We start from the raw sequence: 16,643 nt of genomic DNA on the forward strand, positions 1-16,643 counted from the left end.
TGATGGGAAACCCGTGGGGATTACAATTGAGATGAAAAAAAAATGTGAAAAATGATGTAAAAATAAACTTTTTAATAAAAAAAAAAAATTAAAAAGTTTTCTGACCCTGCTCTAAATTTTTGTCAAATTACAGCATCATAAGGATGATTCTTACAAATTAGGCTTTCTTATTAGGCTTCTGAGACAACTATAACTTTTTTTACTTAGAGAAATAAGGTGGTAAGATGTGTCAAAATAGGGAATCTGCAGATTTCGTATGCAAAGTTTTATATCTTGTTACTTCGGAATTTTTTAAAAAGATTTTGAAAATCTTTAAGTGGAGATATCATATAGGTATCACTTTATTATATGATTTATGTACACAGGAACACCAAAGCACTTTTTAGAGTGTTTCTAAACACTGCAGTCTATTTTAGAGTAGACTAAAGTTTCTGTTTCAACTGAGCTATTTTTATTTCTTGTATTAGCTTTATCTGCTTAATATTAAGACTACATCTTTGTCTTTATTTCTAGTTCTTTAAGGAAAAACAGTAATGCTCTGCATAGTTTACTGAAACGAGTGGTCAGCACATTTAGTAAGGACACAGGTGAACTTGCATCTTCATTTTTGGAATTTATGAGACAAATTCTTAACTCTGACACAATGGTGAGTGTTGTATGTATATGTGTTTGTGTATATATTCGGTGTTTATTAAATTTATGAACTCTTGTCCTAAGTAGTCATTCTGGTTACAAATTATTTTCGAATAATGTTCTTTGAAACTGATAGTGTTCTTTGGGCATCCCCACACCCTATAAGCACATGTTTTTGATTTATATAATAGATGTTTAAGAGTAGACTCTTTGATCTTTTAAATTATTACTCATTAATTTGTAAATATACTATATGACTTTGCAACTGAGAGAAAAAAAATACAAATAATGTCCTTTTTTTTTAAATGTTAATTCTTTACTTTGAGCAACCTTGCTAGGGTCACTCAGAATGGTCAAGTTTTCTTTCTCTCTTAATCAAGTATTTACTTTTTGCCATTTAATTGAGCATTGCTGATTATGTTTTGGAACTCGTGATTTTTTGGGGGTGAAAGTTCATTATACTAAGAGTGTTAGAGCATAGTAGATAACAAATTAAGTATTATTTTCCTACATCTAAAATCTTACTGTTAAAACATAATTAATTACTTTTGTCATTAATATTTTTCAAAATCATGGTATATATTGTGTACTCAATTTCAGAAGTAACTAAGAGGCCTGTATTTAAAAGTGGTTGTGATCAAAATTTAAGTTTTGAAATAGTACTTTTTATAGAGCTTAACTGTGTACATTAGTATATAAGAAAAGGCTCTAACGTCTAGAATAATTAGAAACTTAATCCAGCTTTGTCCCAATGTGTACCTGTAAAATGCGTGTGTGTGCACACGCATGAACACACACAACTGTTTATTATCCTGTGGGTCACTTTTACCTCCCCAGAATCCGCTGTGCTCCACCTGCTCATTTTCCCCCCAAGCCCCTTGCAATCATTGATCTTTTTACCATTTCTTTACTTTTTTATTTTCCAGATTATTATGTAATTGGAATCATACAGTATGTAGCAATTCTTCCAAATCTTTTCACGGCTTGATAGCATATTCCTTTTAGTGTTGAATAATTCTACATTGTCTGAGTGTTACCACATTTTATGCACCCATTTACTTACTGAAGAACATATTGTTTGCTTCCAAATTTTGGCAGTTATAAAGCTGTTATAAATTTTTATAATAAATTGTTACAATGGATAGGTTTTTGTGTGGACATAAGTTCTTTCCATCTTTTCAAAAAAATTCTGATTATTTTGCTTTGTTATTTTCTAGCCTTTAGAAAATAATAATCATTGCAATAGTTTCTGATTCAGCTAATACTAAATTTCCCATCTCTTGGTGAAAGAGGTATGATTACCTAGGAGTGAGGAAAGATGCCAAATTGATGCTTTATAGTTTATAATCTAGTAACATGTTCATTTCTATAAAGTATATTTAATCTTTTAATTCACTAAACTTATCAACATTTAGGGACCAGTTAATTAAAAGAGAGCTCTTCATTGTCTGTTTTTGCCAGTACATACTGATTATTTTGACTCATTTGCCTTGGTTTTAAAATACAAAATATAGAACTTTACCAGCGTACAATGTATAAATCCTCGTAGACATACTAACTTACGTAACTTCTCATTAAAATGGTATACTTTTGTCCTTAACACTATGTAAGTGATTTCCTTAGTCTAGAATTTTCTGAAAGGCACAGCAGACTGTATTTCACACATGGTATCAGTTTTAGTGGGGCTGTTAAGAATAACTTTCATTGAAATGCGTCTAGTTAGTAGGACAAATAATAAGAGATCCAAAAAATTCTAACTGTTCATACATTTTCAGAAATACTAACACCTCCATCATGGGTATAATCTCATGAGAGAGAATAATTTTGAATTGTATAAAATAGGGTTGTGTTCTTTCATATGTTACAGTATGGCTGAATTATTGTCATAAACCAGTAGTATTTTTACTCGTTTTCTAAGGTTGAATTAACATCCCCCAATTTTTTCTTTTTATTGCTTTTTTTGGTGCAAATTAATTTTATTCCATGGCATATTTTTAAAGCAGAATAATAACTACCTATTGTATATGACAGAAAGTAACCTCTATTATGATAGTTACTCTTTTAGCTGTTTGCCTTTATTCCAGAAAGGTAATTCTGATTGTGTCAGTTCTTTGTTAATTGTAGGCATTTTATTAACTCTTTAATATCACTAATGTTATGTCCTGTTAAGTGCCATGTTTTTGCTGTTGGATATTTTTGTTGGTGCCAAATCTTGGTTCAGTAATTTAAATACATCTTTACTTATTTTTGGGGAAAACTTATATGAGCTTTGAGCTGACTAAATCCTTCTTAAAACTAGCCAGTTGTCCTGATGTAAAATCGTTACATTGAGGGAAGGTTGCAGCAAATGGCTTAAATATAAATAATTTGGAAACATTTTTGCAAACTTCTCTGCTCTCAAATTTCACTTGTGTGTGACATTTACAGGGATGTTGTGGAGATGATAGTGGTCTCATGGAAGTAGAGGGAGCTCATCCATCACGGACGATGAGTATTAATGCTGCAGAGTTAAAACAGCTTCTACAAAGCAAAGAAGAAAGTCCAGAAAATTTGTTCCTTGAACTAGAGAAGCTTGTTTTGGTAAAAAAAAAAAAAAAAAAAGTAAAACAAAATAAAAATACCTCATTTCCAAGACACATTTTCTTTTCAATTTGACTAGTACAAGTTTTTCACATTGACCTTTTTAAATAGGTACACATATTTGGGTATTTATCCTATTTGAAATAACTCTCGTTTTAGTAATTTGGAGTGACTTCCTCCATACTGCTATGAATCGTTAGGAGTAAATGAAAGCAGTCCTTTTTGAATTGTCTATTATTTGGATACAAAGTCCCCCCTACTACCATTTTTAGAAATAAAAGGACAAGGATTTTTATTATTTATTTATTTTAAGTATGTTTGATGTTACAGTGATACTTTCTTGATTGTATTCCATATTTCCTATCATATGACATTTTTGTACTAAAGTCAGTAGATTATGGCATAAGTGTTCCATGTTTTACCTGCAGCTTCTTACTCTGCTTCTGTTTGTATCTAGGAACACTCAAAAGATGATGACAATCTGGATTCTTTGTTGGACAATGTAGTTGGACTTAAGCAGATGTTGGAGTCATCAGGTGATCCTTTACCTCTTGGTGACCAGGATGTGGAACCAGTACTTTCAGCTCCAGAATCTCTCCAGAATCTTTTTAACAATAGGTAAAACAAGCAATATTTTGTGGTTGAGTATATATTGTGAACATAATGGATGGAGTCTAGAGAGGACCAGCAAATTTTTTTGTTAGTAAAGGGTCAGATTGAAAGAATTCTAGTCTTTTTAGGTTTTACACAGCTTCTGTTGCATATTCTTTTATGACATGTTTCTTTAAAATAAAAAACAAACTTTAAAATAGACTACTAATTCCTGGCTTCTCTTGCTATATAGTGACTGGCAAAAGAGGGGCCATAGTTACCAATCCCTGGCCTAGTAGATATATGCTTCTTGATCTTTGAAATACTGTAGTTTATAATATCTGTAGTCTTTGTGGAGTTATTCTCTAAATTTAGAAAAATAAAACTTGTACAGTTTTTATGCCGATACAGGTACTAAACTTAGCTTTTAATTTATGAATACAGTTGTATGTTACTAAAAGGTCGAATTGTCATAACAGGGTGTAAGTGTCCATTGTAGAGTTTTCAAAGATACTTAATTCTTAAGTATCTCTTTTTTTAGATTTATTTATTTGTGCATACAGAACTGGGGTATAAGCCAGAGGTGCAGGGGCAGTGAGAGGATTCACCACAGATAGACTGGGAAGCAGAACAGGCAGATCGATGAAGTACACTGCTGAGCAGCAGGAGGGTCAGGAGGGTCAGGAGAGAGATGTCACATCACGTGGATCACCTCTGGGGCGTGGGGTCCAACGTGTACTAAAGCGGCTGTGGCTAGCTTGTAGTGCTATTTTCTACCCCATTGTGCCACCAGGGAGGGCCAATTCTTCAGTAGTCTTATGAAGGAATCTTTTGATTTTGCCAGTACTTTAGAGGGTACCTCTTTTTTTTTTTTTTAAGATTTATTTATTTGTGTATACAGAACTGGGGTACAGGTCAGAGGTGCAGAAGCAGTGTGAGAGGCTTCACCTTAGACAGAGTGGGGAGCAGAACAGGCAGATTGACGAAGTACACTGCTGAGGGGAGCAGCGGGCGGGTCAGGAGAGGCCTGGCTCACCATGTGGATCTCCTCTAGGGCAGGCGAGGATTGAACTCATGCTTAAGTGGCTTTCGCTTCTTAGTGCTGCGCTTTAACCTGCTGTGCTACCAGGGAGGGCGCCTGGAGGGTACCATTTTAAATTATATTTCCTTGATTTTTAAAATACTGATTTTTTAATTCTGCTTTTTTTGTGAAATAATTGTATTATAGGACTGCGTATGTGCTAGCTGATGTCATGGATGACCAGTTGAAATCAATGTGGTTCACTCCCTTTCAGGCTGAAGAGATTGATACAGAACTGGATTTGGTATGAGTAATTTTATTACTATTTAAAAAAAATTTATTACTATTACTTAGAGAAAAATTCAACTTTTGTTTTTTTGGTATTGTTAGTATTAAGATAACACTAAAATAGTGTTATCTTAATGACTATTAACATCTAACATGCCAGGTGCAAAAAGGTCACTATATATGAATTTACTCCATGGTCCTCTTTATTCTGATGTGCACAAAGAAGTGGTCATTAGGATCAACACATACCCCTTTTCTTTCTTACTGGCCAATCCCTCCTGACCTCTGTGTTTATTTTTAATAGTGATTGGAAACACATCTGCTCAATGTGCTCTGGCCTATGTTTCTTGGGACTATAGGGCCAGCTCCACACCATCTGCTTTCAGCTGGAAGGTCCAGCTGGGGAAGGTCAGTAGTGGCTGCAGCAGTCTGAGCAGCCACCTGGGGAAGCCACCGAGAGGCTGCCTCAGGACCATGGCCTGGGAGATGGAAAGAGGCTATGTCTGCACACACCCTCTCATCCTCACCAGGCCTGGTGGCTGGTACCACAAAGAATTAAATTTACAACACAGTCCATTTTGTGCTTCTAAGAAACATATTAGGAAGGGTGATTCTAGCCATATCTTGTACCATATGTTGGTTCATTTCTTGATCAGAGAAATTCATTTGGATATTCTCTATTCTGTAAAATGCTGGTATTCTTCATGTGTAGTAAAATTGAGAGAATGATTTGCTTCACATTTAAGGGATATTTCAATGTACCTTAGGAGGAAGACTCCTTTTCCTTCTTTAAATATCAACTACAGGCTTCCCTGGTCACCTGAAGTTTAAAGTCTCAGTGCTATCACTGCTAGGGCCTGAGTTTGATCTCCAACCACATGTAGTATTGCTCTTTGCTACCCTCAGCAGTGTATTTCAATAAATCTGCCTGTTCTGCTCCCCACTCCTGTCTCTGGTGAACTCTCTTACTTCCTGTATCTCTGGCTTAAACGCAGTTCTTCTAAAAATAAATTAAAAAAAAATCAAATATAATTTAACCAAGATTATATTAAAAATTAATTTCTTTTTTTTGTCAGTTCTATGGTGACTCTTTAGAATTACCCCTGTTGAACTTGGTGCGGTGATAGAAATGTTCTGTATTCTGCTTTGTAGATTTATGGGACTGTTGAGAAAAGAAATTCCACTAGTGTGATAAAAAATTTGAATTTTATTTTTACTAATTTAAATAGTCATATATTGTTAATGACTACTATCTTTGACATCACAGGTTTCAAATATTTATATTAGTAGTTGTATTTCTTAAAACTTTAATCACAGCTATGATAATGGTGACTTTACATGGCTTAGGGAAACTTACAGTGTTAGATTTGCTAATTGTGTGTTTTTTTTATTATTATTTTTTCCGTTATCTTTTACTTGGTTCCCCAAATTTGCTAAAATTGGATAAAACCTAGCTAAACATAATTTTCACTTCTCTTAAAGTATACTTAGGTTAAACCTTATTAAATGTAAAGTACCTTGAGCTTTGGCACATATCATTATTATAATATGTTGATCATACAGGCTTATAGAACATGTTGTTTTCAGATTTATTTGGAAAGGTTGTAGAAATGCTAGGTTGTTCATTCCTAGTCAGACAGCAGAGGCCTCCCAGATCAATATCTCTTATTTGAGGAAGAATATGCCCTTCTCAACACAGCTGAATTCCTAAGATTTTTTTCTTCTAACTACCAGTGATACTGCTTTTACAGTTGAGGGAGAGAGGCAGACTTCTAGTAAATTTATTATCATAGTCAAATAAAATTTATAGGAAATTTGAATTTCTGTAAACAAATGTGACATTAATAGTTCCATGTAAGGTGTATTTTTCACTTCATTTCATTTTTTATGGTTGCAGGTAAAGGTCGACTTAATTGAACTCTCTGAAAAATGCTGTAGTGATTTTGATTTGCACTCAGAATTAGAGCGTTCATTTTTGTCAGAACCATCATCTCCAGGGAGAACTAAGACTACAAAAGGATTCAAACTTGGGAAGCACAAGCATGAAACCTTTATAACTTCAAGGTAAAATTAATTTTACAAGAGATCTTGATTGTGGGCATGTAAATTTAAGTAGTCACATGATCTTTTTTAATTTTAAAGATTTATTTATACATACAAGAGCTAGAGTGCAGTCCAGTGATATGGAGAGCTCCCCACCAGAGACAGAGTGGGGAGCAGAACAGGCAGACAGACCCAGTGAAATACACTGCTGAGAGGAGCAGTGGGTGAGACAGAAGAGGTCTGCTGCACCATGTGGGTCAGCTCCCTGGCCAGGGATTGAACTTGTGTTACAGTGGCTATGGATTGCTTCGTAGTGCTTTGATTTAACCTTTGTGCCACCAGAAAGTTCCCACATTACATTTTTTAAAAAGGACATGGACATAATTGAGTTGTACATGAATATTTGAGATTTTTTAGAAGATAATTTGTCTCCGACATAATCTGTTTGTTGTTACATTGTTTTACTTTATGATGGTTTGAAAGGTTTGAGCAAGAAGCTTGAATTATTTTAAGTAATTGTATTTAAGTAATTTAATAAAATGTAATTTTGTATATTCTCTGGAAAGTAATAGATATATAAAGTTAACACAGTTGGAATAAGAAACAGTTGAAATGTAGTTTTCAATATTGCAAAGATTGAATTTTATTTTCCCTGGAAAAATGGAAAAGAAAGTATTTTGATGCATTGTATTTGTTTTAATAGTGGAAAATCTGAATACATTGAACCTGCCAAACGAGCTCATGTTGTACCACCACCAAGAGGAAGGGGCAGAGGAGGATTTGGGCAGGGTATACGACCCCATGATATTTTTCGTCAGAGGAAACAGAATACAAGTAGACCGCCATCTATGCATGTGGATGATTTTGTTGCAGCTGAAAGTAAAGAAGTGGTCCCTCAAGATGGAATACCCCCACCAAAACGGCCACTCAAAGTATCACAGAAGATTTCTTCTCGTGGTGGATTTTCAGGCAATCGAGGAGGACGGGGTGCTTTTCACAGTCAGAATAGATTTTTCACACCTCCTGCTTCAAAGGGTAAATAATTACATGTATATTCTAATGGGTTAGAATATCAGAATATTCTAGAATATTGAATAGAAGTGATTTAGATGGAAGTGATTCAGATAAAATATTTTTCTGTAACTATAGTTAAATTTAGCTTCTGGATCAGTGGTGTATTTGCAGGATACTATACTAGATAGCAGTGAAGTTTTTTGTGTTTTTTTTTTAAGATTTATTTATTTATGCATACAGAACTGGGGTACAGGCCAGAGGTACAGGGGTGAGAGGATTCATCAGAGACAGAGTGGGGAGCAGAACAGGCTGACTGACGAAGTACACTGCTGAGGGGAGCAGCAGGCGGGTCAGGAGAGGTCAGCTGTCCCATGTGGGTCACCTCAGGGGCAGGGATCGAACTCATGCTGAAGTGGCTTTAGCTTTAGTGCTGTGCTTTAATCCGCTCTGCCACCAGGGAGGGCCCGTGAAGTGTATTTTTAAATTAATCTTAGTTAGTTGCATGTTTAATAGAAGTTTTGGTGAGCTTAATAGAAGTGTTGGCTAATTCTTTTGTTTTACTTTGAGAATTGTGTTTATCCTTCCTGAATAATACCTATATGTTCTTTTCACAATTGTGCTGCTCAGAACTTTCCTCATTTTTGGTTTGGGTAGTTTAGCATTTATTCTGTTTATCTTCTTCCTTCCTATTACTATATTTAATCTGTTTTAAACTGTTTCAGTGTTTTAGATACTCAGTGAACTTGTAATTACAACATGTTTTCATTCTGCTCAATCAGGATGGGAGTGAAAGAGAATAGGAGCTTACATTAATAGCAAACATATAACTATGTTAAGAATTGTTACAAACACTTTACATGTAACACTGTCACATCAACCCCATAAGACAGATTTTGTGAATACCTCTACTTACCATAAGAGAAGACTGTCGATCAGATGACCAGGACACATAAGTGGCAGACCGGTTTTTGAACCTTTACTGTCTGCTTCCAAAATCTCTGCTCCTAACCACATATGATGCAGTTGACATTCCACATAAAAAATTTTAGTTTCTCTTTCATCACTTTTGGAGAGTAAGAAAAACCGTAAAATCTTCCTTAATCCAGTTGAAGTTGTGAAAAAAGTAAATTTTGCTTGTGTTGTCTTTGTTTAGGAAACTATAGTCGTCGAGAAGGGACAAGAGGCTCCAGTTGGAGTGCTCAAAATACTCCTCGAGGAACTTACAATGAAAGTCGTGGAGGCCAGAGCAATTTTAACAGGGGTCCTCTTCCACCATTACGGCCACTTAGTTCTACAGGTATGCATCCTTCTGACTTTATACTGCAAGTCATAATACTCACATTCTGGAAGAGAATATTTTAAAATGCAGATTTATAATTCTGAAGTCAGTTTAGTTTTATAGCTGTGAGTGCCCACTGTACATCTTCTGTAGCAATAATCAAAGGTTTAGATCCTGAGCTATGTGTAAAATGTGAGCAGTTTCTTGGTGATACAGTCTGTTTTTGTATTTTAATAATGAAAACCAATCTTTAAGGTACCTTTTGACCAAAGTATTTTAATAATAGGTATCTTCATAGCATATATTGGTTTTGTTTATAATACTGTAAACAAAATACTGTAAGCACTGACTTTCTTTTTTCTAAAACATTACTATAGTAAAGTCTAGAATTCTGATCAGAAGAACCTTTTAGTTTCAAATGCATGTTTTTAAATAGTTATATTTGAGAAGTAATTGTCACTTACATGCTTTACCTATTTAAAGTGATTTTGGATTGTATGTATTTTTTTGTTTATTATTTGTTTTCATTTTATTTTATTAGAGTAACAATGGTTAACAACACAGTATATGATTTAGGGGAGTTAGGGTTTCACCTCCAGATGACTGTCACCACACCAGACCCATCACCAAAGCACCCATAGTCCTTTACCTTAAACCATAGGATCCCATCTCTCTTGTTCCCACCCATACTCTTGCACATAGATTTTAAAGGAGCAAAGAGTAATTCCTGTCTTGATTTGAACTCATGTTATGGATTAGTATTTATATAATGGAAAAGGGAAGGATGTTCCAACTAAAACTATATTTTCTCTTACAGGTTACCGCCCAAGTCCTCGTGATCGTGCTTCCAGAGGTCGTGGGGGACTTGGACCTTCCTGGGCAAGTGCAAATAGTGGCAGTGGAGGCTCAAGAGGAAAGTTTGTTAGTGGAGGCAGTGGTAGAGGTCGTCATGTACGGTCCTTTACACGATGAAAATTCTTTTGGGACATCTGAAGTGTATATTTCATAAGGACAATAAAAATAAGACCTTGAAGGACCAATTTAGACTTAGCAGTTATCTGGAGACATCTGAGAGAATATTTTTATCTGAAGAAAGCAGATTTTGTTTGATACCTAACAAAAGATTTCAATAAAAATCCAAACTTTGTATGTATGTTTGTATATATTCTTCCTCTTCTGTGATGATTTAGAAACTTTCTTAGGTCAAAAATGAACAATTTCTTGACCATATTGTTACAGGGCAGGGAGAGAGGCACCACTGAACCCCCAAACCTGCCTGCTCTAAATAGGTTCTGCCATCCACCACATCATGGCAAGACAAAAGAGCTTTAATGGAAAGGATCATTAATGAGTGTGCAATGCAGAAAAAGACAAAGAATGTAGTTTCTACATCAGACACCCAAAGTTACCCCTCCCCTTATGGGTAAAAGTCCACTCAAAAGAGATTGGCCCAATGCTTCACTAGGGTGCTCTGATGCAGTTTGGGAATCTTTTGACTGTATGAAAAAAAAAAAACAAAACAAACCTATGGTATTTTACAACTAAATGCCTCAAGAAACCCAAGATAACCTAACCCTTTTCAATCCAGAAACGTAAAAACTCCCCTTCTCTAAAGATACATTCTCAAATAGAATTTACTTTGTTCCTAATGTCTGTCTGACATAAATGCTTACCTAGTTGCTTCTTAATTAAATTTTGTTTTTAATATATAATTTTTGTTTTAATATGTGAAGAGTGAATTAAAAATATGGACCAAACAATGATCACATCAAAGGCTACTATTAGCTTTTTCCAGTAGATAATTTGAATATGCTTTTAATCTTAGTCAATAATGAAACCTATAGCTTTATTCTACTTTTTCCTTTTTATCACTTTTCCTTTACCATAATTTTCTGCATTGTTAGTGCCTATTACCATCATCTCATGTACAGCCTACCTAGTGTACATCATGATACCTGGATACCTGAAGGCAGTTTATGGACAGTCTCCAGCATGGATCTATAGAAAAGGGGTCATAGACATGGCAATAGGTGCTTTCAGGCACAGAAAAGGCCATCTAGGGCCAGCTATAAGGTAACAAAGCATAATTGGTGGTGGGGGGGCACAAAATGGTAGGAGGGAGGGGGGTGTCAGTGGGAGCCAGCCGAAGTGCAGGAGATGCCTCTTAACATGCATTTCTCAGTGTGAACATAAGGCTGTAAAGATTTACTGTATATATAATTATACATAGAGTTCCTTGATTTTTGTTTGTTTAGCTTTTAGTTGAATGAAAAATATTGATTGAGTTGTCTTTACTGTTTGACTTAGGTTAATAAGGGAACCCTTCAGTCTTACCTATTCTTAGTTTTTCATTTCCTTTGTATCTGGGCATGTTATTTTTTCAAGCTTCTGCATTTTGAAACCTCCTATATTGTTGGTATCTGGTGTCTCATGTTAAATGAGGATTTGGTGTGGGGCTACTCTTGAGTTACCATTAGCTCCCTCTATCCCTACGGGGAGGATGGCCACTCTTCTTCTAGGTTAGGCTAAGCTGGACTCCCAGGTGACAGAAAGGAAATGCCATCCAGCAACTTGCTCTCTGCCAGAGGCACACCTAATCACACTACATCTTGAAGGGCCTAGTACAGTTGTTTCAAAGTGTGGTCTCTGGAGCAGCAGTAGCAATCCCCTGGGAACTTACTAGAAAGGTGACTATTGGCTATGTTCAAACTTACAGAACCTAAAACTCTGCTAGTGGAGTTTCTGTGTTTGTGCAGGTGCCCCTGGGTAATACTGACAGTCTGGGTGCCAATTTTCCTCCTCAGCTAGGGACCAGTCTATGAAGCCCAGCTGATTCTCAAAGGCTATTCAACAAGAATCTAGTAAATGCTGACTATGGTACTGGTAATACTTTAGGCTTGTGGTCACTATAGGGAGCAATGCAAAACTTGTACTATTTTAGATTACATTTTGAGAGGAGTAAAAAGACAACAAATAGGTATGTAAAGCATCATGAAGGCTAGAGTGTAAGAAGCAAGTAATGGTTAGACAAGGTCTGACAAGATGAAGTGTAATAAATCTGGAAGAGGGATGTCTCAACGAATTAAGCCAAATGTAAGGTTTTAGATATTTTAGGACTTCCCAGATCTAGTTGACACTAATACCACAGAGAATGAGGGCTGTTTTTTCTTTGTTTTCCTGGATACTCTTAACTCCTGTGCCCAGCCCCCAAAATGGGGTGGCTTGATTTACTAGGGAGCACAGTTTCAGCAGGTCCCAGATTCCAAGTTTTGTAACACTGGTCCCAGGACCTGCCAAAACGACAGGTAAACTTGTAATGATTTTCGTTAGAATTGGCAATTTCCGGGGTAAATGCTAGATAAGCTCATGCTTCCCTTTTACAAGACAAGGTACTCTTAAATGGCTACCTATTTATTCCTACCAGCATCAAGAGTTCCCAATCAGGTCATTACATTAGACTATCAATATTTTGGTTTTTAAATTTTTGTTAAATTGTTGGGTGACACACAGTGACTTTTAACCATGCTTTTCCACTCCAAGTTTCTCAGAGCTAGCGGACTGTGCCATTGCGTAGCTCTTGGTAGTACTCACTAAATAGACATCGAACGATGTCACTTCCCTGCTTCAAACCTTTAAAGCAAATCTTCCATGCCCGGAGGAGGATCTGAGCCCATTCCCAATAATCATTCACCTGGGGATAATAATCCCAGAAGCTAACACAGCTTTGGGGGACAATTTTGCAGGCGGCACTAAATAAATGCTTTTTGAATGAAAGGGAAGAAATTATACCGGTACATTTCTATTATTGTAATTATCCCACCAAATCATTATTACACGTCCAAGTAGGCTGTGAGATCTGTGCCTCAGCATCTACATCATGCCTGTCTGTCAGCTACAAATAAAAACTTTTAAATTGACTCAAAAATCTCATACCTGATGAAAACCTTAAAAACGACAGTCGCACAGTAAACGCGCAGCGATGTGGCAAAGTCGACCAATCACAGTAGGGGCGGGCCAGCCACAGCGGAAGAGAGGTAATACGCACGCGCGAGAAGCTCGAGCGCGATTGGCTGCACCAAGGCGGGAGTCTTAAGTATCCCGGGCCTTGGGGGCAGCGGGATCTACCTTGATTCCTCCTTAGCGGACGCTCGTTTTCTGTGGGATCCTCTCCGGTGCGTCTGGAGGGAAAGGCTTGTGAAGCTGCGATGCCCTTTAGGCTCGTGTGTGTGTGTGTGTGTGTGTGTGTGTGTGTGTGTGCCTGAGGGGAGAGGCACCCTGTGAGGAACCTGCGGGGGGGAGAGAAGGAAGGCGGCGAAACAGCCGTGACCGCCTCCTACGGGACGGATGGCACCGTCTGAAGCGTGAGGGGCGTCCTCGCTGCGGGTCGGGTGGTGGGTTCTACGGGGTGGGTGCTCTGGCTGTGGGGTTTCCTCGCCGGTCCTGCAGTGCGCCCCGCTGTGCTGTGCCCCTTGCATTTATTTCTCCCTGGGGTTCACCTGCACTCTTCCCTCACAGTATTAGTGGAAGGTATTTGTAGGCAGGTGTGGCGGGCCTGTACAAATCAAAGGAGTAACATAAACGGGAAGTGGGCAAACTACTGCCTGATGGCGTTGGAAGGCAAAAAGCATAAACTGCATGGACCGTCCATTGTTGGTTCTTGGTGGTGGTTTTGTTTACATACGTAGGTCCTGTAGGTTTCCATGGTTACATCCCAAACGTCGGAGACCCCAAATGAATCTGTAGATGCTGGTTATGATTTCCGTTGTCAGATTACTTCCGTTTGTCTACTCCCACAGGAGACTTTCATCATTTCTACTTTCATAGGATCTTATGTATTAAAAAGCCCAGTATAATTATAGATAGTAATGTTACAGATATATTGATTGCTTATTCTGTCCAACTTTGTTGTAAGTGCTGTTGTTTATTTTCAAAAAAGACTTATTTATTTATGCATAGAAGAACTGGGACGAAGGCCAGAGGGGGTTATGTGGGGATGTGTGCGTGTGAGAAATTCACCAGAGATAAGAGTGGGGAGCAGAACAGGCAGATCTACTGTGGTACACTGCTGAGGGGAGCGGTGGTTGAGACAGGAGAGGTCTGCTGTGCTATATATGGGTCAGCTACCTGTCGGAGATTTGAACCCAGGCTGTTGGAGAGGGCAGGTGGTGGGCCCAGCTGACACTTACCCAGGGCCACCAGGGAGGCCCAGGTCCATCTTTCATGGGAATGTCCTTATGTAGGGCATGACTAATAAAATTGTTGTGCCTTCTTTTTTAGATGGGGGAACAGAGGCACAAAGAAGTAAACTATGCAAGATCACATACTTGGAAGGTTATTCCAGTATTATTTTCAAGTATTTACCTTTAAAACTGGGTTCCTAATTATTAGGCTTTATTGCCAAGTCGTTTAAACTTCCTGATGTGTTGCACCTGAGAGTCTAGTTTTGCCATTTTTTTTTTAAAGATTTATTTATTTGTGCATACAGAACTGGGATACAGGCCAGAGGCTCAGGGGCGGTGAGAGGCTTCACCAGAGACAGAGTGGGGAACAGAACAGGCAGATCAACGAAGTACACTGCTGAGGGGAGCAGCGGGCGGGTCAGGAGAGGTCTGCCACGCCATGTGGTCTCCTCCGGGGCAGGCGGGAATCGAACTCATGCGGAAGCGGCTTTAGAGTCTCAGTGCTGTGCTTTAACCCACTGGGCCACCAGGGAGGGCCTAGTTTTGCCATTTTTAGGGAGGACAGAAACAGGTGTTTAGAGGCATCACAAATACTAATTTAAGAAGTAAAACATGTTGAAGGCTTTATGGTGGAAATATGTTGATAAATGTACTTTATTTTTTTTACATTTTTTATTGCGGTAACTTTAGTTTATAACATGTAGGTTTCAGGTCTGTGCCATTGTAAGTTAACATCTGATTTCTGTCCTGCATGATATAGCGCACCTCTTGTACCTGATTTACCTGCCCTCTGCATCAACAGATTAGATGGTTTGATGAAAGCCTAAGATCATATGAGAGCTTCAGACCATTTAGCTTTAAGCAAAGCTAGAATTCAAACCCTGGCAGGCTGGCTCAGGAATCTGTTTTCTTTGTGCTTCTGCTCTTATACCTATATTCTCAAATACTTTGTTGTCTTTTTAAACTTAGTTTGTAGGATAAGTAAGAGGGTTGACAAATTAAGAGACCATATATTAGGTGTAGAAGGGCTTTTTTAGGGTAGTGATCATTAGAATTAGTTGTTGAAAGAAATTTTAGCATCTGGTTCATTTTTATTTTTGTTTTTAAATCATCTTTCTGAAATTGGTATCCAGAAAATTTAAAATAGCTTGTCCAAAATTAATCATCCCTTGAGTAACCGCATATGAACTGGAATCAGGTTTTCTTTATTTTCTGTTGATGTTTTTAAGTACTGTATTTTCCTAGTATGCTTTTGAAAAAGGTGTCTGTCAAAATGTTACAGTATTGCTCTTGAGTATGGGTTAAGGAGGTGGGTAATTCTGAACAATGTGAAGAGTGATGTGAATGCCATTTTTATTCATGCTATCTAGAATTTATTAGTTTATGTAGGCTTGTCATCGTATTTCCATTGAGCTATGGCTAATTAAAAGCCTTTAGTTTTGTACTTGAATTTTATTGTTTTATTTCATTCGACCATTTTAAGTAACTAAGTCTATATGTAGGACCTACCATTTACTTGTTTTTAAATCATCTTATTGCAGTTACTTTGTTTCAGTTTAAAATCTGCCTATTACCTATCTAAACCTATGCAATAATCTAGTCTATAATAGAAAGGAAATGAGGTAAATGAGGGTTATTTTAGCAAAATTTGTTGGTGAAAATCTGTATTGACTTCTGGTATTGGTTAATACTCCTCAAGTTAACAGATGGTCACAAGCCATCTGTTCAATAATTTGCTCAATATCATGCTGCTAGAGATCTGTTTTGCTTTTGAGTAAAAAATAAGGTATCTGTCACTATTCCCTCAAACTTACATAAGCACTTGCTTGTATTTATCAAGTATTTGTATTTTATCATTTTAGCTGAAATTGCGAAATGTGTAACTGTCAGTGACAGCATGTCACAGCTTAACTGGCTGCAATTTTTTCTTTCTTGGGTACATAGAATATAGTACATCTCAGAATTGAATGTATCTTAGATGTGATGAAACATAATAACTAAAACAAGTTAACAG

The 16,643-nt window shown here is 37.1% G+C and overlaps 1 protein-coding gene across 2 annotated transcripts in view; it reads left to right on the forward strand.

Annotated features, from left to right (window-relative positions):
• KIAA1429 (KIAA1429 ortholog) overlaps window positions 1-10,602 on the forward strand; it is a 51,591-nt gene extending 40,989 nt beyond the window's left edge. Inside the window, exons 17-24 of one of the 2 annotated variants that reach the window (XM_004679724.2) lie at window positions 514-646; window positions 3,061-3,213; window positions 3,671-3,831; window positions 5,033-5,129; window positions 7,011-7,177; window positions 7,860-8,191; window positions 9,324-9,467; window positions 10,267-10,602. In XM_004679724.2, the coding sequence (XP_004679781.1) occupies window positions 514-646; window positions 3,061-3,213; window positions 3,671-3,831; window positions 5,033-5,129; window positions 7,011-7,177; window positions 7,860-8,191; window positions 9,324-9,467; window positions 10,267-10,421 (1,342 nt within the window). In that variant the 3' untranslated portion in view covers window positions 10,422-10,602. The remainder of the gene's footprint in view (window positions 1-513; window positions 647-3,060; window positions 3,214-3,670; window positions 3,832-5,032; window positions 5,130-7,010; window positions 7,178-7,859; window positions 8,192-9,323; window positions 9,468-10,266) is intronic. The other variant, XM_012723050.1, reaches the window with a different exon arrangement.
• The last annotated feature ends 6,041 nt before the right edge of the window (window positions 10,603-16,643 follow it).

The sequence above is a fragment of the Condylura cristata genome, unplaced genomic scaffold, assembly GCF_000260355.1.
Source record: "Condylura cristata isolate star-nosed mole 26May11 unplaced genomic scaffold, ConCri1.0 scaffold00009, whole genome shotgun sequence".
NCBI lineage: Eukaryota > Metazoa > Chordata > Mammalia > Eulipotyphla > Talpidae > Condylura > Condylura cristata.